This window comes from Oenanthe melanoleuca, chromosome 20 (assembly GCF_029582105.1).
Source record: "Oenanthe melanoleuca isolate GR-GAL-2019-014 chromosome 20, OMel1.0, whole genome shotgun sequence".
Taxonomy (NCBI): Eukaryota; Metazoa; Chordata; class Aves; order Passeriformes; family Muscicapidae; genus Oenanthe; species Oenanthe melanoleuca.
Genome location: NC_079353.1, coordinates 11,233,447 through 11,255,717, shown reverse-complemented (window position 1 = coordinate 11,255,717; position 22,271 = coordinate 11,233,447). Strand labels below are relative to the sequence as shown.

The following is a 22,271-nucleotide window of genomic DNA, read 5'->3' as shown; positions in this document are numbered from 1 at the left end:
TGGACTCAAAAGCAATCAACACACCCCTCTTTGCTGCTGAGCACCTTTTTCCAGTCCCAGCTCCATACCATGAGTGCCTACCTTAAGGGAAGTTATTCTGCAAAGAAAGGGCCACCACTTTCCTGGCTCTCACCTCTCCCATCTCTGAGAAGAGAGCCAAGTACACCAGAATTAAAGGAACTGATGAAGAGAGAAATTAGTAATTGGCTGCAAAGGAGCTGGCTGAACTGAGCTCCATTTGACAAGTCGCCTGTGCTCTGCGTGTGCCCTGCCCGAATTAGCACCAGAACCACACATTAGTTTTAAGACTCCCTCTCGAATTGGGATCTCGTAATGTTTTTTAATTGGGGCTGATAAAAACGTGGCATTACTTGCAGGTTCCTCAGAGAAGCCAGTTGTGAAATTGGGTTTGTATTAAACCTAATGATGGAAAATTAAGCATAGTGCGTCTGTCGGAAATGGTCCGCGATAAAAATCTTCTCCTTTTCATTACAGGAGGTTAATAGGGAATAGGGGAGCAAAGATGCACTGGGAAAGCGAATCCAACTAGGGGAATTAATAAGCCTTGAAATTCCCTCTGTTCAGAGTTCTCACACTGTCATTAGTCAGAGCATTAGGGATGATTATACAAATGCTTTGGATGTTACTCTTCCTTAAATCCCAAATTTATTCACATTTTGTGTGCGAGGGTTGCTTTGCTTGAGCCATAGTTCTGTAAATCTCCGAATGTCCTGGGAATGTGGCTGTGTTTATGAGAACTTGGGACTCAGAAATCCCAAAATTCAGGAATCTAATCTTCAAAGCAGATGATCACTGTGCTAATTTGTTTCAGAGGAGCAGGCTGTGCTCAGCATCTCTGATCATTCACCCCCCAGCCGTGTTCATGTCCCCCTGGTGATGAGCTGGTCCTGCAGCAGTGTCCACTGCTGGCATTCCTGTCTCCTCACAGTCCTGCAGCTACCAAACAGAGCATATCCCTGCTCTCACATCTTCCCCTCAGCTAATAATAAACCAGCTGAAGTGCTATTTGTCACATCTGTGCTTTGCCAGCTGCTGAGGGTGCGCTCAGCTCTCTGCCCCTGCCCACCTTTGCAGCCCCTGCCCGAACACCACACTGGTTTCTCAAGCAGAGCAATGCTTACAAGAGCCATTTCTGCCTCACAGAAATCACCCTGAAATTGCAATTTGATTTATTTATTCTTCATCCCTTCACAAACGTGGCCATAGTGTTGCTCTCAAGGGGTGTTTCAGCTCTTTGTCAGTGAAGCTGCTGTAAGAAACAAACCCTGTGTGTGGAAGCTCAGGGGGTTTTGTGAACCATCTGAGGGAGGTGCATTTGCTGTTTGCTGGTACCTTGGTTTGGGTAAGACCAGAAAGAATTGATGCAGGCTGTGTGTGGAAGGAGCTGAGCATCTCAGATCCATGCAATCATAGGAAAAAAACAGTGCTGTGTTTGGACAACAACTTAAATTTGGACAGCTCTGCTAGATAAGTCATTGAATTTTTCATTTAGTCTGTATTCCTGTTGCTAAAGATTGTTACAGTCAATTTTCATTTAGTCTGAATTCCTATTAAAGATTGTTACAGTCAGTTGTTTGGTTATTGAAGTTATTTTTTAAGTTTTTCTGTTAGTTCACTGGTAATATTTTGTTGTGCATACAGTTTTGCTGGGGATATGAGGTTGCAATTCCATCTGCATAGTGATAGATTTCTTTAAATTCACTTCTCACAGAAAAAAAGCCCATTTCTATTAAGTTTACATATCTGAAATTTAAATTTCTGCACACAAGATAACTACATTTTTATGCTGGTTTATTTTTTTTCCTGATGATATTACATCTTTGTCATTGACATTCCAAGTTTTAGGCCTGAACTAGCAGAGCAGTTGAATTTGCCTCAGCATCCTGACTTATTTGAAATGCTAATCACATGCTTGCTGTTCACTCGGGTCCCTCTCATGCTGTACACCCCAAATCCTGCCTGAATTTCTTGCTCATCTCTGTGTATTCTGAGCTGTGTTCTTTGCAGGTTTGGGAAGACAGTAGCTATGCAGCTCTGTGGGGAGTTCACCCTTGCTGTGCCATATCCTTGTTAGCCTGGCTGCCTGTTCACTCTCTTTCTTTTCAGGTTTGTCCGTTTGCACAAAAAATATTCAAGCGCGATTGAATCTTTCTAGGCACCGTGTGTTTTCCACTCGTTTCTTTACTCCCTTCTGCCTGCACCCACCTGCAGGGTGGTGTTAAACAAACAGAGAGAGGATGAAATTGGAGTACCAGGTAGCTGAAAGCTGTTTTTGCCTGTCCCAGCAGACAGCAGCCACGGGGAGCTGGCGCAGCCCACGCTGACCATCCAGACGCACCCGTACCGCGGCTGCGAGCCCGTGGAGATGTCCTACCCCCGGGGCCAGTTCCAGCCCGCCATCCGGGTGGCAGACCTGCTGCAGCACATCACCCAGATGAAGAGGGGACAGGGCTATGGCTTCAAGGAGGAGTATGAGGTGAGAGGAGCCTTTTGTTGCACTCATGAGGGGTAGAAGCTTGGGTAAGGGAGTAGGTGGTTTTGGGAGCTTCTTTTCGTTATTCACCCTCTTGGGGACACTGCTGAAGGGCTGTGGGAAAATCCAATATGGATTTTTCCCTGGTTGTTGATTTTCTCAGCTTCAGCTTGGGTCTTTCCCAGGCTGGGGATCTTTCTCAGAGACAAAACAAGGGAAGGTAGAAAGAAAAGACAGATAAACACTTGATGTTGACCACTGAGATGTGAGAGTCTCGTGATATTTTGCAGAAAGCATGTTTTCAGAGAGGTGTTGCCTTCTTGGATCAATAAGTCTTTTCTACTTTGTTTTTCACAATCTCCCTTAAATAAATGCCATGGCTTTTCAATAAATTGCTCTTTCCTGCTACTTGGAAGGAGTCTTGTTGCTGTATTCTTTTTCTGCTTCCTGGCCTTACAGCAACATCCTCTTAATCCTTTTCTTTCTGATTTTGGTTTTGAGGGCAGGATTTTGCAGCACTATCAATCTTTGGAGACCCTCTATGCCAAAGAGAAGGTGTTTCCTACAGCAGTAAGTGGGTGACACTGTGCTCATCCCTCTGTCCCATAAAGAGCAGACAGTAAATATTCAACAGGTGCTGAACCCAACACAGGCCATGCAGTCCCACAGTCCCTTCCTTATCCATGCTTTCCTTGAGTAGTGTGAGCCAGGCTGTGAAAAGAGTAAGGGGTTTTCCCTGAGCTTTTTGGGAGCTCTAAGTCCTCTCTCATAGCTGATCACATTAAATCACAGTGCAATGACCTGAATGCACAATAGTCAAGTGCAAGTATTTGTGTAGCTAAAATGAAGGTGAAATTTTCCAATATGATCAAACCTCTGGCTCAGAATAGGCTTCACTGGCATCCTCTATCAACTCCATGTGAGGAGGGGAGTAAAGAAAGGGTAAGCTGGAAAAATGAAAGCTGCCCTCTTTCCCCTCATCTCTCCCCCCTGCAAACTGGAATGACCAGGAATATAATCCACATGAGCAGAGGGCATGATGTTGGGCATGATTTGGAAGAGGAAAACACATTTAGAGCAGAGCAAACAGAAGAGGGAAATAGCATCAAACATATGTGAGACTCAGCTCTAGCAAGAGATAATTATAATGAATGTAGTAAGCTCATGGGAAGGCAATAAGAAATTAATATGCATAGTGGCATTAAAGCTATTTAAAAATAATGTAACAGCTGTGAAAATAAGTTACTTAATGAAAACAGCTCACTTTTCCACCCTGCAAGTAAGAGACCATGGGGTTTGTCTCCTCAGTGCTGAGGTTTGCTGTAATTGAGAGCCTGTCTTTTCCTGGTCCTCACCAGGGAGCATTTTTTAAATCAGGTGGCATCAAAAACTGTCATAGCAAGTGTTTCTGAAAGTGTGTGCTAACCAGGTCTAGGCACTCTTGCCCCATAATCAAGCGTGCTAATTAAACTATCAATATAAAGAGTTTTGTTTAATATTGGAAAAGGGTAATAATTCTCTGAGGAGATTTACTCAGCCCCCCTTGGCCTCCATTTCCATGAGGAGTACCCAAAACCACAGTGAGCTCAATTACAGATGCCCTAAGTCCCAGTTCTTGATGTTCAAGAAGAAAACAGGTGCTGGCATAGATGTAATTTTCTGGAGCTGGCATCAGTAATTATCAAAATAGCACATTAGCATGAAAAATGTCAATGCAACTTTCAGCTCCACGAGCTCTGCCTTCCCCAGCAAGTGCTGTATGTAAGGATGATGACATTACACAGATTTGCATAATTCCTTTCTCTACAAGGAGTGGCCTGGAGGATGCCACGAGCTCACAAATCCCCTGTGCCATCCCATGGATCCATCTGTAATTGCAGGAGCTCTCCATGGTGGGATGTGGGGGCTGGAGCATGGGATGCAGGCAGCACTTCAGCTCCAAATAGCAGTGGGGAGGATGGCAGGGAGCATGAGAGCTCCTGGAAGGTGGGAGGTTTGAGCTGCTTGTGAGTGGGGGCTCAGCCTGGATCTGCAGGAGCACGGAGCTGCAGAATCAGCTTTGCAAGATGCTTTGCAGAGCAGCTGATCAAATCTCGAGGAAGAATTTGATGTCTCTTTTAAAATGTGTTTTCAGACACTAATATCAGTGTCACCTCCAAATATGCTCTCTTTTTTTTCTTCTGAGGAGCTGATTTTCTACTTACTTTGCAAATTGATAGCATAAATTGCAGCCTGTTTAGTGACATGTTACCAAATAATTTTACTCTCATGAAAAATCACTTTGAACGGAGCATATCAGTCACACATGACAATCTCTTATCTCTGTGCCTTCCCATTTCCACCGAGGAACCTGGAAATTGCATTCCATATTTGTTTAAAGGATGCCTGCACCTACATGTTGGAGCACAGACAGCTTGTTTTGCTGAGGGCATCTAGAAGAATATTCCAGGCAGAGCTGAGAAACAGGATGGGATTGTGTGAGGGTGTCAGTGCTGGTGTGAAATGAGTGTAAACTGGGTGTGAATAATGGAGAATCTGTCAGCACTCCCCTGTCTGTGTTATTTTGGGGCTGCCTGCTACACAGGAGGGCACAGTGTGACTTTGGGCCTTTTTGGCTGCTGTTCTGTTCAGTGATAACACAAGTGAAACAGAAGAGGAAAATCTGTCAGTGGTGCTGGGTGGAGATGGCACCGTTTGGGGTTGGGAATAGCCATAAACATTTAAACGGGGCACATTTAAATGTCACCAGCTCCTTTTCCAGAGCACATCAGCTCTGATTTGTTGGGAGCTGTGGGACCAGTCCCACAGACTTATTGTGAGCACCAATTACTGGCTAAGGAGATAATAAGCTTAATTACCCAAACTCATTTTCCATTATGATTTAGGATGTCACTAATGCACATTCTCCTGCTGCATTACTGAGACTGTTCAGCTATTTCAGATTTTGTGGCTCCTTTCCTCAAGCATCTTAGTGCTGAGAGCCTTCAGATTGTGGAATTCACCCCTGGACTTTAACCCTTTAATTTCTGCCTCCACATTTTCATGTGGCCAGAAGAATAGACCTGATGGTCAGGGCACTGCAAAATGAACGGATGAAATACCTTTTTTTTTTTTTTTTCAGATTATGTTTTTTAGCCCAGGTAATTTTTAATTCTGGTTCCCAGCAGATTTGTGGGAAGAGTTTTTCCACCACTGTTGAGAAGGGAATGGCTTCAGGGAGAGGGCCAGGGCTCCATGGCACACTCTGGGGTGAACAGGAAGGCTTTGAAATGATGACATTGCCTTTGGCAACAAAACTGCAGCATTGAGGTGGATCAGTGAAAATGAAGGATTAGAGTTTTTGTATTTAAATTAAAAGCAAATAGCAAACTAACTAAATGCATCCATCCAAAATTTAAATTGGCTTGCAGTGAGCCTGAGTTTAATGGGAACACTTCAGTTCTGTCTGGGCTGTGGTGCTTAGGAAGCTTGATTGAGATGAAGCTGACTTTGAGAGATCTATCCTTGTAATTTCAGCTAAAATTTAGATCAATTTAGTTTAAAAAGCTTCACTGTAACCTAAATTCCACTAGTGGGAAGATATTTCAGTATAAATTTCACAAAACTCCTCTAAGAGAAGTTTAGAGTGTTCTGAAAGTAGAAAAAGCCTAAAAATCAAGTATAAGTTTTTTAAACCTTAAAATTCTTCTGTTACCAAGTCGAAGAAAGAAGGGGGAGAATTTCCTCTGTAAGACAGATTAAATAGCAGTGCCTGAGTGATCTGTCCTGGTTTAACATTGCTGATAATGCAGATGGAAACAGGACTTTTCTTACAATTATAGAGATACTCATTGTACCAAAAAAATTTGAAGGAACAAAGCATTAGCTGTGCTCCTCATTTTCTGGATGCAAGCCAATTATAATCCATATTCTCATCTTTATTTTTAATGTAGTTCCAATTCTTGGTGCTGCATTTTTGGGGATCTCATGGGGAAATCATTTGGATTTGACATGGAGTTACTCCAGTTTGTTCATCTGATGTTTATAAAGGTGGGGATGTAAGGGTGGTTTGTGTTCATCACCAGCCAGAGCTGTGCTCCCTCCCTTCAGAGCTGGTCAGTTCTGGGGAAAGCAGGGATTTCTGTGGCATTGAGTGAGATGAAAATCCTGGACTCTTAAACCTTGGGAGGCTCAATCAGCAAATATAAAAACATCCATTTCAGTGGAGAATTGCATGTTCAAATCAAATGAAAGGATATGGTTTGTTGAAAAGGGATTTATTAGACCTGAATATATTTTCTCTGGCCAAGATAGCTTCTCCCATGTGGAAGTCATGAGAAAGGATTTTCTTTTATTTCTTTTTCCTTTCAGATGGCTCTGATTAGGCACCTAATGACTGTTGCCATTCTTGGTCAATCTGCTGTAATTTGATATTAGTGGAAAAATAAGGCACCTTTTTCCTTGCTCTTTGAAGATGAAAATGAGTCTTCTTCACCTCTTTTCTTTTACTCAGAGATTTTTTTTTTTTGTTGTGTGTGGGTTTGTTGGTTGGGTGTTTTTCCTCAGAAGATGAGCTGCTCTTTGGAAACAATAGTCTGCAAAGGAAATATATGTGTGATCAAAGCCCTCACCAATTACAGAGTTATTACTCTTTCTCCTGGGCTTTTGAATAGGAACTCAGTGTCCCTGTCTTTGTCAGCAGAGCTCGTGGCAGTGCTGCAGTGCCTGACATTTTCTGTCCTGGAACCCTCTGGGGCAAATTCACAGCGATCTGCTCTGCCAGGGGTTTGCTCATATTAAGTTTAATTGTGACATCAGTGTTGTAGATCCTAATTGTGTCTCTCTGCTGTTGCATTCAGGCACATAATAGACCTGGGTGCCTTGTGAAGATGAATATAAATTCATTTTGTAATGAATTTACAGCTGAGTCAAACTACCCGCTGCTGGCTGAGGCAGATGTGATTCTACAACAACTGTGGCATAAACCTTCTGTAATTCCCCAGGGACCAGAAATAATGGAACTTTCAGTGAAGATTTTGGTGATGTAGAATCATGTAAGGGGCTGCTCTCCTCACCCATGTTTTTCCCAAGGAAGGCAGGACCATCCTCCAGCCTTGTCCTTTGCCAGCTGCTGCTTTCCAGGCTGTGCCCTGGAAATCCCTCCTGGACACGTCTCTAGGATAAAGGGGCTCATTTGAGGGTGTGCAGAACAGTTGTAGGGCTGAGCTGCAGGGAGGGTGGCACTGTGTGCTGCCAGTTCCTTCCTTCCTTCCTTCCTTCCTTCCTTCCTTCCTTCCTTCCTTCCTTCCTTCCTTCCTTCCTTCCTTCCTTCCTTCCTTCCTTCCTTCCTTCCTTCCTCAACTAAAAGAGCAGATTTTAGGAAAATGGCTGTTTATTCTTGTGCTTCACGAGCATGCTTTATCTCATTTATCTTTTCTTTCTTACACATGATCTAAAACCCTGAGCTGCTTTATCTTTCCCCAGAGAAATCCAGTGAATGGCTTGTATTGCCTTGCCCATTATTAACACAGAAATAGGTGAAACCACTCTATTTCCAGCTTAAATATGAAAGGCTGAGCACTGGGTTTCAACCACCTGGGTTTTCTTAGAGGTGTAGTCAAGTGAAATCTCCCCAAGCCTTGTTCTGCAGGGGAAATGAGGTTAACCTGTGACTGTGCAGCCAAAAACAAATTCCCCTGATCTTTTTAGATGAGAAGTAGCAGAAGGAAAATGATTCTTAGCTGGCAGAAGCCAAGAGATGCAAATGGTGTGCACCAAGCTCTGCTTTTCACTTTAGTGGAGGAGCCCTTTCCTCACCAGCAGCTGTTTCCTTGTCAGACACTGAATGGTGCAGCTCCTTTATTTTTGCCCTGCTCTTCTTTAGGCCTCTTCAGCCAGCTGAAGGTATTGGCCAGAGTTTTTACCCCCCCTTACTGTTTATTTTGCAGGCACTCCCCGAGGGGCAGACGGCGTCCTGGGACACGGCCAAGGAAGACGAGAACCGCAACAAGAACAGATATGGAAACATAATCTCCTGTAGGTGTAAATTCCCATTAAACTGAGTGTTCTGTCAGATTTACATCTGTGCTGTGTGTTTGAGAAGCTCACCAGGAGCTAACAGTGCTGAGCATTCCACCCATTTGTTACAGGCTTTATTCCTGGGATTTATTTTATCCAATGTTTTTTTAAACCTTATTTTTCATAACATCATTGCATGGTGTTACACATTTTCTACCTGCCTTGCTTTCTGCTTTAGGTTTGTAGCTTGAGGGCTAAATCCTTTTGTCACTTTTTATGTGATGATGTCCATTTTCTCAGTTTTCACTACAAAACCCAGAGCTTCCAGTGCCACAAAAGGGAGCACAAAGGAGCTGCAGATGGATCAGATTTTTAGCTATGACTCAGAGGCCAGATTTTCTCCTTCCTTGTGGTCAGTAGCCACTGGAGCAGTCACTGCTTGTCCCCAGAGAGCTGGTTTGAAGGGAGGAACAAACTTAACTTCTGCCTCAGGATCATAATAAGGCAGCTGAAAATGCACTAAAACTTCTTGGCTTACTTCTTTCAGTGATCAGTTCCTGTTGGTGTTACAGGAATATCAATACACAGCAGAACTGCAGGGCAGGGAAGGCACCATAAAACCATTTAGGTCAGCTTTATTCTCCAAAGCAGGACTAAACTCACCTTCCTCATTTTTGTCAGATATTTGTGAAGCCTCTTACAAAATTGCTCTCCAAAACTGAGCTTCCCACAAGCTTTCCAGGCAGTTCCCCAGTGTTTCATTATTCCTGATAATGACTGGGGAGAGGAGGTGTGAGAATTAATTCTTTTCAAGGGCTCCTGAGCTGCATCAAGTTGAAGAAGCCAAGCTTGAAACCATCAGAACAAGAAATCAGAATATAAATGAATGTGCCATAGATTTTCATGGCTGGGAAAATCTATAGAATGCTCTAAGAGCAAAATTAAGTCATGTTGAGTGATATATTTCACACTGTATTTTTTCTTGTGTTAAGAAATTTATTTCTTGTACAACAAATAGATTTTACTAAATTTTTTTTTAACCAAGAAAAAACACCAAAAAACCACTAAAACCAAACAGGAACAATAAAAAACCCCAAACCCCAACTTCTTCATAAAGAAACATAACTACTCCTCTCTTTGAAGCCTTGAAATAACTGATTAATGTTCCAGTTTTGGGGAATGACACAGAGCATTTCAGTTCAGGGCCCCCATGGTAGAGATGAAGGAATCTGGAAATGAAGATTGAAGTTTGTGAGCCCTGATGTGATCCCAGTTCTGCTGCTGGCTTTGTGTGGCTGTGAGCTGGTCACCAAGTTCTCCAGTGTTCTTTATCCATGTGGAAAATGGAAGTGACACTACTGGAATATTATAATTAGCATGGAAGTTGTGTTCCTGAATTTCAGCTCCACCTTGCTGTGAGCTTCCTGTGTCCAGTGGCAAAGAGAGACATCCAGAGGCTCTAATTTACCTGTCTATACAATTAACTCCAATTAAATGGGTCTAAGAGATAAATCTTCCAGCTATAAACACTGGATTGAAAGTGGAAGTGCCATGGTATGATAAGAGGAAGGAAAAGTGAAAGACTTTGTTCCTCTGTATGATTTTGAGGAAGAACTTGGCATAATTCAAAAGCGAAGATGAAAAGAGGCAAAACTGTGCAAAAGCTTCCATCTCATTTATGTTGAAGGTGGTCATGAAGAAAACCTTGAACTGCAAGTGAAAAGTGAGGAGTTCAAGAAGTAAAATCAGGGAAGATAAATGGGATGTTATGTAAAGAGAAGGTGTTCACAAAGACAAATTGTTGTCTAACGAAGAGTGACGTGATCCTTTTGGCTCCGAGTATAAATACAGCAGCAGTGCAGATAGGAGGTGATGAACTTGAATGAGGGAATGCAAAATGTAATCAGAGCTAAGGAACAAGAATCTGCACAGAGTAAGGTGTCAGAAAAGGAGCTCAAGTTTGAGGACTGTTGGGAAAGATTTCAGAATGGGGCTGAGAGGGTGGAATGGGCTTTCTTCTCTTCAAATATTTATCAGAACAAAGAGTTTGAGAAGGAGACAAGGGCTCTTTTAAAAGACAGCAAGGAGAATTTAGAAACATACAATAGTGATATTGAGAAGGCTCAGAAGGGAGAAGGAAGGAGGATGCCTAAGGAAGGAGCATATCATTCATCAGATATTTTGTAAAACCTTTGCAAAGTTATCAGCTGAGCCTGGAGCCACACCCCACTGGTGGGTGAGTTGGGCAAAGTCCCTGAGTAAAGTCAGGGCAGGATCCAGAGCAGAGGATGGAGAGCAGAGCTGAGAATTGCAGGACAGTGATTCCCTCCAGGCAGGTCATGAAAACAAATTCTGCTCTGTGGGTACAAACTGGGCAAAAGCCCAGCAGAGGAGTGGAACACAGTTATACCCTGAGCTGTTCTGTTCTGCTTCAGTTGTAGGGGCTGGTGAAACCCAGAGCAGGCACTGGTTGCCCCTACCAGTTTATTTGGTAAAAGGCTGCACGTGGCAATTAACATGATTTATTTACCCACAGCTGCCATTTCATCACTCCTGGAATGACAAATCCCCTGCATTTTGGGGACTGAATTACAAAGTCAGGTTTTGATCTGACTTCTGCAGCAGCTTCAGAGACTGGTGTTAAAGAGTGGGTTTGTAAGCCCTTGCAATGAGCAGCATTGCTCAGTGAATCACAGCAGATTAGATCTTGTCTTTACAGCCTCCTGGGTTACAGGGCTGTTTTACTGGCTCCCCCAGAGCTGCATTAACATCCTGCCTCTCTGAAAACCTAGATCACACTGCCAGCCCCACCACCTGCAGACCAGCCTGGGAGCTGATCTGTTGGTGCACAGGAGGGGCAAGAGAACTCAAAGAGCTCTCCCAGCTTTCCATGGTTCTCTCCCATCTGTGACTGTTTCTGGAGCAAGGGAAAAGCTGAGCAGTGAATTTGGGGCCTGCATGACCACAGAAATCCACTGTGGATGGTGGGAAGATGCAGACGGACTTACCATGCTGAAGGAAACTGTTCTGCTTGAACCTTTTATTATATGAGCAGAGTCCATGAGCTTTGCTCCTACACTTTTATAAAAGCTGTAAAAACAAAGGCAGTTGTGGAGATGCCAGGTTTTTCTTTAGGGGGCAAGCGTAGGCAGTGTACCCATTTATGTGCTGAAGCAAAATGATTTAATTCTGCTTTAGGGCCCAGATATTGAGACCTTCAAAGAGCATCAGAAAATGATTGTTGGAGGAAGGATGTTGAGCTGAATCTATTACATGAGAAGAGAAAATGTCCAGAAGCTATATGGGACCTTTGGTTCTATTTGATTTCTCTCCATCTTGCCCAGATTTAGAACCATTACATTACAGGAGAATAAAAACTCTCAGAGGAGAGCTGAGGATGAGAAGAGGTAGGATTGTGTTTTGCTTCAGCTGATGGACAGCACTTTCTCTGCCTTTCTTTTTCCCACTGAGGCACCTTGGTTTGAAGTCTCATGATGGTCCTTTAAAAACTATGGAGCTGGTGACAAAAAGCAAAGAAATTTTCTTTGTTTGCTTCATGCTCTGACTGCCCTATGCTTTGGGTTGGAAAAGTGTGAATTAATCAGAGAATTTTGGGGTGAAAGAGATGAAGAAGCTTTCAGCTGCCACGCAGGTGGAGAGCACTTCTTGCCCACAGACAGGGATAAGACATGAAATAAAAAAACCTACAAAGAATTCCAGACTGGTTTGGGTTGGAAGGCTCATCCAGTGCCACCCCTGCCATGGCAGGGACACCTTCCTCTGTCCCAGGCTGCCCCAACCCTGTCCAGCCTGGCCTGGGACACTGCCAGAGACAGCTTGTGCCAGTGCCTGACATCAGTATTGCATTTAGAACAGAAATCTTCCAACTTCCAAACATTTTTATTCCATGATTTCTTCTGCCATGCCTAACCTCTTGCAGTTCTGTGTGACACCCTTGGAATGTGATCCTGCCAGGGTGGGATTTACCACACCTGGATGTTCCCATGGCACAGTGCAGGGTCAGTGGGGCAGAAGGGGAGGGCAGAGTGAGGATAAATCATCTTTTTGCCCCAGAACTGGGCTGACTCTCCAGAGCTGTCTGTGTTTCCCCATTCCAGTTTGGAACCCTGACACTCCAGCTGAGCTGTTAATGTTTGGAGGGTGAAAGTTGTGTGAGATGATTCCAGTGCTGGTGTCAAAATGAGACGTGGAAAAATTGCAATGATACTTCAAATGAGCACTAATGGGAATTTTGACAGGAGTTTAAAACTCTAACAATTTTGTGCTAAAATGGAAGCACTGAGCTTTTCAGTGAAATTCGTGTCATTTTTGAAGTCTGTTTTAAGACCAATTTTCAGTCAAACAACTCTTCATATAAATTTAGAGTTCTGCTAACTTGCAGAAGGACTGGAGTAAATGGGTAGAAATAAAAACATTTACACATTTGTTAAGGTTTTTTCTATTTTTGTGACCCTGAATGCAACTTTTTTTTTTCTAGTTTTTCCCTCAATTTTTAATGTTTCTTAGAGTCCATTTTCAACACATAGAGATATGATGTCTGATAAATTTAGTGAAGAGTTGAGCAACATTTTCATTTCAGTCTGCCAGGAATGCTGTTGTCCTTGGCTAGAGGAGTCCAGTGGAAAAGGAGAAGAATCAGAAATAAGCTTTAACATTGGGAGAAGATATAATAAAGGCATTTGCTGTTCTTTAAATAGCTCTTTAATGTCTGTAGGCAAAAAAAATCTAAGTATAAGATCCTTACTACTAAGAGCATAATAATTTGCCTTTTTTTTTTACTTAAGTCAAATCCTGAAGTTTTTTTGGGGTTGTTTTGTTGTTGTTGTTGTTGTTGTTGTTGTTATGTAAAAAAGAAATTTAAAAGGGAACTTATTTTATGCACTTTTATCCAGACTGTTCTCCTAAACTTTGGAACAAGGTTAAAGATACCATTAAGACATCATTAATATTTTGTGTGCTTCACATATACATAGATTTTTTTTTTTTTTTCTGCTGCACTGTTCTCACTTGTAAGAGCAATAAATCTCCCTCAGGAATTAATCTCATTTTAGTAAAATATGCAATGAAATATTTTGAATTCTGTCCTCCGAAAGCAAAGTTCAGCTTAAAGCATTTTTCATTTCGTCCCAAAATATGATTAGACCTGAATGTCTCCTTTTAAAAACAAAAAACTAGCATTAATCTTCAATTAAATTTCATACTTTATGTTTTTTCCCATATTTGACTTCAAAAATAAAAAGGGAAAAAGGAAAACAAACCAACAACACTTTTTTGCACCTAGAGAGCATCTTTTCCTTAGGCACAATTATCCATAATTGCCTGAAATCATGGAGTCTGCTTCCCAGGCTTTCCCCACCCAGCTCCCTCTGGGTGTATTCATCCTCCTGCTTTACCTTGCTGTCCAAAGAGTGCCTCAAATGCTGGGACTTCATTTTGATGTTTGGCTCCATTAAATGAAGAGAGGCAGGTGCATCCTCCAGGGTTATTCAGAAAGCTCCATCTACAGAAACTGTGTGTCCCTCATTAAAAAACGAACCTGAGATTCTTTTCCCCTGACACTGGGGGACAATTTTGGTCTCATAATTTTTGCTTCTGTTGTTGCAATGAGCTGAGACTTCCACAGTGGTGTTCTCTTGGGAGGAGTCAGTAAATGTTCCCCTTCCAGGCATTTGCTCCAGGGTTTGTTTTTACTTTGTTTTTTTTTTTTTTGTTTTTTTTTCTGTGTCCTAACAAGCTGAGTTTGCTGCCTGGCATTGCAAGTGTGAAATTGTCTGCGGGAGTTTCCCTGTATTTCATCCACATGTCCAGTTTAATCAGCTCTTTGTCTGTCTTTGTGAATTGCTCTAAGTATAAATTCCTTTGTTGTCTGTCTAACCACATGATTTACTGGGACTCCTCGTGCTGCTGCCTTGAGTGCAGGTAATTGGGAACATCAGCACTCAGAAAAATATTCTCCCTTCCCTGTGTCTACAAAGGTTATATTTATTAATACAAATATAGCAAAGCTTTTGATGGATTCACCTGCAAAGAACCTTCTTTGAATGCAGATATGGGATTTGATAAAGGCAGCAATGTGCTTGTATTTTTTTAGGTGTGTAAATCTCACCCACAGGCTGAACAGAGTAGAATCATTCCTTTACATGGCCAAATGAATATTTAATATATATCCAAGTCTTGATTTTTAGAACTGCTTGCACATCTGTCTTCACAATTATTATCTGATTCTACATTTAATTAAGACATGACTAAATCCCTTTTGACTGAGTTACTGCAGAATCACACCTCATATTTTTTATGTTTCATTGCTATGATTCTTTTTAATTGAATGTAAATCATGCTTAGGCCTGTGTTCTGCAAAGTGCTGCTAAACATTAATGCTGCTCTGACTGAGAGCTATGCTCCATAGAGCTGGTAGGGAGGAAATAAACTTAATGGACTCAATATTATACTTCTTTTAAAAAAATCATTTAAAAATGAGCACAGCATGGCCAGCAGTGACCCCCATAACCCAGTAGCCTCTGCCAAGCAGTTCTGCAATTAACTGCATACCAGTGCTGGGATTGCCAGAGCAAATCACATCAGCAGCCTGGCTCTGGAGTATCTCCTGTGACAGAGCCCAGCACCAGCTGTTGCACAGAAAGATCAAAATATTCCCCTGGTGGAAAATCATGACATAATCTGCCTGCTGGGGTAGTTCCTTTTTGCATCTGAACCATGGAGCATGCTGGGGGATTAAAAGATTGATCTCTGCTATTTTATTGCCTTATCTAAAGAAACTTTGAATCTCCTCAAAAATATGAACATTTCTGATTTTGTTGGTTTTTTTCATGTCATTTTGCTGCTGTGAATTCTGTGGCTTACATAAAGGAATGTTGCTCTGATTTAATTTGTATTTCCTTCCAGTTTCTGGGTTTTTTTCGTTTCTTATTTGCAGTGTTTCATTGCCATTTTACCCTCCCTAATCTTTCATATCTCTGTCATGATCTATTTAATTATGTTCTGGTCTTGTCAGTTTTAGCTCTTGCCTCAGTTTCCATAGATTAGATGAGTTTGTAGCTTCCAAGCAGGAAAATGGTTTTTGTCATGGAGACACACCTTGCAAAGATCTGTCCTAAACCTCCCAAACCTCTGTGACCTGTCTCAAATCTTCAGCAGGATTATGGTGACAGCAATGAATTTAATGAATACAGAGCATGACTACCTTAAGGATCTAAACATTACATATTAAACACAAAACAAAGGGCTTTTAGCAACAGGAATACACGTGATGCTACTCCATTTTTGGGTATTGTAAGTATCCAGTTATTCAAGGTGGGATTTTTGAGGCCAGGAGTTGCACTTTGTGTGTCCCTTTCAGCCCAGGGCATTCTCTAATTCCATGATACCACCCTTGCAGGACTCAGCAGATACAACAGAGCCCTTAGGAACTCCTCTTTATCGTTACTGTCACTTCCTTTCCTTTCCTTCCTTCAGATGATCACTCAAGGGTGAGACTGCAGCTGCTGGATGGGGACCCTCACTCCGACTACATCAACGCCAATTACATCGACGTAAGGCTGCTGGACATCCCCTGTGACAAACCCCCTGTGACAAGCCTGCTCAGGAACCTGGTGCCTCTGACACAGGGACAGGCTGAGTGAATGACAGCTGAGCAGTTGTACAAACATCGTGTTGTGACAGGGAGAAGGTTCTCAGTCTCCTGTTTGTTTTGTCTGACCGAGCTGGACAGATGGAGATTCCCTGTGTTTGACAGATCCACCAGCATAAGTGGGACATGGGCTAAGTGATGGATGCACAAATCAATATCAGCCCCTCACTGTAGCATTAATAGATATCAGAGACTTGCCAACTACTCCCAGAGTTGTGGTGCAGAAGGCATGTGTGTAAACAGATTGATTTTTTTAAGTGCTATAAAATGACATGGGAAGAGCAGCCTCTGTCTCACAGAGTGATCCAATGCAATGCATTTCTTCAATGCAGCTCTTAAGTCACAGCAACAGGAAATGTTCGGGATAGTTTCTTGAAAGGATAAAAGATGCCCTCAGAATTTTCACAGAGACAAGTGCATTACCTTTCTTCACCACAAATAAGAAGATGCAGTGTTTTATCTATCTGTTTTCAGCATTACCCTCAAGTAACACAGGATTAGTGTTTCTTTGTGGAAATAGTTAAAAAGTGCCCCATTCTTGTCATCTTAGGCAGGAAGAGATTATTTAGCCTGAAGGAAATGCCCTCACTTAAAATCTCTCAGGGCAGCCCAGTTGTCCCTCCATTCAATCATTCCATAAATAGTTAATTATAATACATAATTATACACTGTCCAGAGGGCAGCAGTAAGCACTTGGAAAGTATCAAATTCCTGGTGGGCTTGTCTGAGCTGTGATCTCACAGACACTCATCTATTTTCCTTTTTTTCCAGGGGTACCATCGGCCTCGCCATTACATTGCAACTCAAGGCAAGTTCACTCTTGAATGTCTAAATATTTGTAAACCCACTGCTGGTTCACACTGTTGTAGGAGCTTTTTGTGGGGTGACATCATCTCTTGTGGGGAACATCTGAAAATTTATTATATGGGCAAAAGAGGGAAGGATATAGAATTTTCCAAGATCTTTATGGCACTCAGACTTAAAAGCTCAGCTGCAGGAAGAGAAAATGCCACAGAGGTGGCAGTGCAGCTTAGAATGTGTCATTTGTGCATGAAATGTGAGAGGACAGCTACAGGGGACTTGGTGTGGCCTGGGTTTGCCTTGCTTGAGGTGGGCAGTGTGAATAAGCTGAGCCTTTGAGGGGAACTAGCAGGAAATGCATTTGAGCATCACCTTCTGTAAGTCACTTGATGAGTTTCCTGTAAGAAAGGAGATAAGGTCAGGGAGAAGCTCTAGACTGACAAACCTCTTGTGAGCACTGGTTGGATGGCTGGCATTTTTCTGGAGGAAACTTCAGAACAGAGCTCATTTCTGCATGTTTCCTTCCTCTTCCATAATTAATCAATAATTAATCAATGTTGAACTGTGAAAGGGTGTGAATTACAGCACATACAGGTTCAGTGTGGGGTACATCCTTGTCCCATCACTTACACACTTACCTGCTGGTGCCATCACTGTGTTGCCACTGTGCTGGAACCTTCAATTGCTGCTGTGAGGAAGGGTCTGACCTCCCAGAGAGCTCCAGGCTGTTCGTGTCTGCAGCCCTGAACGACAGAGGGATGCTCTGAGGGAGAGCAGCATCCTGTGGGAACAGGAGAGTGGGGTTCTTGGCATTCCATGCACTCTTTTGAGATGCCCTTTTTGTCTTCTCTCCTGCCCCAGGACCGATGCAGGAGACAGTGAAGGATTTCTGGAGGATGATCTGGCAAGAAAACTCTGCGAGTGTTGTCATGGTCACCAACCTGGTGGAGGTGGGCAGGGTAAGGTGCCACTGCCAGTGTGTAAAACCAGACCAGGGCTGTGTTTAACACAGAGCTGCTGCTCAGGAGAGCTCAGCAGCAAAATGCCTTTTGCTTCCTGCAGGAAGGGAATGAATTCAGCCACTCTGGGTTCTTCTGTAAAATGCTGGATTTTGTAATACTTAGCTGCTTCCCTTCTAGACTAATAAGGATTGTGTTCCTGCTGTAAGCCTGGGCTTTGGCAGAGTTATACAAATTTATGCTAGCTCAGAAGCTGTCTCCTTCCTCACTACAGATGTACTTCTGTACTAGTTATTCCTTATCTGATGATTTGAATACTCCTCTAAAAATCCAGAGGAATGAGGATGTGTGACTGGTACTCCAACTATCAAAAGACTTCTCTTTACATGAGAGTCCAAAGCCTGGAGTTCCTGAGGTCACTGTTCCTGGTGGTTGAGGTTTTTGTGGATCCTGGGACCACCCAGCAGTGTTGGCCTCCTAAACACCCATGAATTCCCTTGCCTGAACTGACCTGGACAGACATCCCTGGCCCAGAAATGTGTGTCAGCACAAGGCAATTCCCAAAGCCCAGCATGGAACCAAATGTGGGATAATTCAAAAGGTGTAGGCTGGACCTCAGGAAATAAGAAGGCAGAATATCTGGGGTGGCATTTCCAGCATGGATTTTGTTTTAGAGACATTTGCAGCCAGAAACTGGAGTTCTTAAAAAAATTTGTCCTCATTTTTGTCACTTTCCATTGCTTTGGTACTAAGGAAAATTTAAATTATCATTTACTCAAAGCCATTAGTAATTCAGCTGCTTTGTGTTTGATTTCCCTTAGATCTCATGGTTGAATGCCAGCTACTTCTGTTCATTTATTACTATTTATTCTATTTTACCTTCTACTGACACTTCAGTTTGAAATAAATGCTTCTGTGTAACAGAAAAAAACCAAACAACAAAAAAGCCACAACAAACCTACATTAATCATATTTAATATTTATAAAACCCCTTTCAATTATGACTGGAACTGGAACATGAAGCCTGCTTTGCAGCAGCTAATTGCTTCAGCTTTAGGTATTGTTCCACTCTTTCATGCTAGAGCATTTAATAACCTGATAGTCTTTGTTAGCCTAAATATCCTTTCTGGAGCTTCACAACCTTGCTTTTATTTCTTCTGGTGGTTTTGCACATGGCTCCTAGAACTGGCTAAGCTGGAATATGTTTACCTGCTCAGGAGATTTCTCTCTTTAGCCTTACTTGAAGCCTGCCCCTGGTTAAATGCCAAATTTGTGTCCATATCTGATAAAGAAAGCTCAGGGTCAAACAAATTTAGTGTCTCAGCATGTATCCCACAGTCCCCATGAACTGAAATTTTTTGGCTAAACAGAGAGATCTCAGAATTGCAGGAGCAGTAGCACGGGTTTTTTCTCAAAAGGGATGGTGGTGGTGACTGTCAGGTGTTCTGTACATCTGATATGGGCCAGGCATGTATGGAAATTCAATGAATATTTAAAAAAAAATCTAAATGCATCATTTTCATTCGTATGGACAACAAAGAGAACTTTTAAAAAATCCTGCCTGTGGTTTCTATGTGTGGTAAAGGAATTTTGATCTAATTTATACAGTTAATTTTGGCAACTGCATATCAGAAGAAAGCCCAATTTGCAATTTGCATTGGTTTCAGCATGAAAGTGGAGAAAAATGTAGGTCAGCTCTGCCTGCAGCTCCTCTCAATGTTTTCCTTTCCCCCAGGTGAAGTGTGTTCGATACTGGCCAGATGACACAGAAGTGTATGGAGACATTAAAGTCACATTAATTGAGACAGAGCCACTGGCAGAGTATGTCATACGAACCTTCACTGTCCAAAAGGTAAGGAGGTCTCCAGGCAGCTGAGATTGTCACACACTCCATTTGTGTTTGTGGGAAACACATCCAGACTGCTCTTGGAGATGGGAGCTATGCTACTTGGACAGGCTTCACTTCAGCAAACTAAATTTTTGACAGAGATTCCATTTTTGGGCAAATGATTTTACAGGAACATCTTGATGTAGCCACAAAAGTAGAATCCACAGTGCATAAGGTTTAACTGCATCCAAAAGGCAGCAGATAGCTGATGGTATGCCAGGAACAATAACTGCCTTGTTTCACAGTGGCAAATGGCAGAGGAAAAAAGGTGCCACTTAAACTGGATGCCAGGCAGGGTCCCCTTCCATCAGAAATGAGAATATAATAAAAGCAAGAGTATAAAAACTATCCCCAAACCAGCAGGATTTGGAAGATTTTGTCACTTGTAATTAGAAATTGGAAGTCTAAGTGTCAGAGTATTCCAGGTCTGTCCAAATTACTTTCCAAACACTCAGTAAGTGGTTTTAAAGATTTTCCAAAATTGCTGCTCACTGAACTTCAGCCACAATGGGAATATTGTTTCAGCTTTCTGATACAAAAGCTCCATATTTCATTAAATCAGTGAAAAACTTGGTGAGAAATGCCAAAACCTGACAGGCTAGAGGAGCTGCTGCTGGATTCCACCCACATTTCCTGTACAATAAAACACAGTTGACCCAGAGTTCTGTGTTCCCCTTTGCAGGTCAGATAAAGGTGTGATTTTCACATACCAACAGCTTGCTCTCCCAAAAAATATGGTTCTGGGTACCAATTTTTGTCCTTTTCACTGCCAGCAGTATTTCAAATTGAGAATTTTTTTGGCAGGAGGTGGCAAAAAATCTGCTGTTACCTGGGACATATCCACTCTTGAGGTGTTCATTCCCTAGGCTCTTGCTTCAATGCCTCAAACAGGATTTAGGAGTGAATTTTTGGTGGTTTATGGCTGTAACACAACAGGATGAGGGTAAACACAGCCATGCAGTGCTAGGGCTGAGGTGACCCTGGTGAGGTGGGTTTGAGCTGTGAGAGCACAGGCTGGAACTGGGAGCTGGTTCCACCTTCCCAGCCCTCAGGTGAGCGTTACCCACTTCACTGGGAGCTGGGATTTGGTTTTTGGAGTGAAAAGCAGCTTTGGACACATTTCCATGCATAGTGAGAGCTCAGTGCTTGTTACACCTCTGCGTGAGTGTCCTGGTTTGAAGGAGAGGTGTCTGCCAATAAAGGCAGAAGCCTTTCTTTGAAATGGAGAATGTAAACCCCCTCCCTCTAAATTATTATAATTTTGAAATTAAGGGGCTCTCAGGCAAAGATATGGGAATAGGAATAACAATTCTTGACTAGGAAAATTAAAATAGAAATGCAGTATTACAAAGAACAATCCCAAACACTGCCAGAGTCAGAATCCAAGCTGACACCCGTCAGTCAGTCAGGGTGTTGGCACAGTCCCATTCAATGGTGGCTGCATCCTCCTGCAGTGGCAGATGTGGTTCAGCTGGAGCAGTGCTCCTGGAGAAGGTGCAGTTTCCTCTGAAGCTCCAGGGATGACGTGGAAAGGTCTGGCTTTCCTCTGGAATCCAGTGGAAAGAAGGTGCCTTGGTGTCCAAAATGTCAGTTTTTATCTGGGTAGGAAAGGCTTGGCTGGAGCATCTCCCAGTGGGATGATGGAATTTTATCAGTCATGCCCTGGGACTCAATGGGCCAGCAGCAGATGATATCTTCCTGGAGGAAGGATGGGCTGTGGAAAGATAAAGATGATTGCCCAGCTGGTTTAAAGATGGCCCATTAGCAGATAATATGTGCCAGGAGATCAGGGTCACTGCCACACCTGGTTCAACAGATGGGGACAGAATTCACATTTCTGGCCACATCCTGTATTGCAACCCAGGACAGTGAGGGCAGGCAGCAGGGAGCAGGGTACGCTGACTGGAGCCTGATGGAAGGAAAATAGAGGCTGTGTTGTCTCCTCAGAAAGGCTACCACGAGATCCGGGAGATTCGGCAGTTCCACTTCACCAGCTGGCCGGACCACGGCGTGCCCTGCTACGCCACCGGGCTCCTGGGCTTCGTGCGCCAGGTGAAGTTCCTCAACCCCCCCGAGGCTGGACCCATCGTGGTGCACTGCAGGTAGGACAGCTCTCCACCTGAGCCCCTCCTCCAGCAGCTTTTCCCTCTCTTTGCTCCTCTCCTGGCAATAAACAGCTGCTGTTTAAGGGTAACATTTCCTTGCACGCAGGAAAGAAAGGGAAATATGTTTTTCTTCCCTGAAGTGGCAGATCTGGAGCCAAGCTGGCATGAGTTGGAGATAATGGGAGTAGGTCACAGAGGGCCCTCACTGGTCTGTGCTCTGTTGGATGCTCTTAGCAGAGCTGGGGAAGAGGTGAATATCTGGGACAGCCATTCCAGACCTTCAAACCTCGTGTGGCAGAATGGACAATGCTGACACAAAGACAGGAAATTTTAAAGTGACTTTGCTTTTCTGTACCAC

The 22,271-nt window shown here is 43.0% G+C and overlaps 1 protein-coding gene across 3 annotated transcripts in view; it reads left to right on the top strand.

The window, feature by feature from the left end:
- The window catches only part of PTPRT (protein tyrosine phosphatase receptor type T), a 439,066-nt gene that overhangs the window by 391,153 nt on the left and 25,642 nt on the right, over window positions 1-22,271 (top strand). For all 3 annotated transcript variants that reach the window (XM_056507593.1, XM_056507591.1, XM_056507592.1), the window contains 7 exons: window positions 2,310-2,497; window positions 8,422-8,509; window positions 15,986-16,062; window positions 16,932-16,968; window positions 17,823-17,920; window positions 19,656-19,772; window positions 21,756-21,910. In XM_056507593.1, the coding sequence (XP_056363568.1) occupies window positions 2,310-2,497; window positions 8,422-8,509; window positions 15,986-16,062; window positions 16,932-16,968; window positions 17,823-17,920; window positions 19,656-19,772; window positions 21,756-21,910 (760 nt within the window). The remainder of the gene's footprint in view (window positions 1-2,309; window positions 2,498-8,421; window positions 8,510-15,985; window positions 16,063-16,931; window positions 16,969-17,822; window positions 17,921-19,655; window positions 19,773-21,755; window positions 21,911-22,271) is intronic.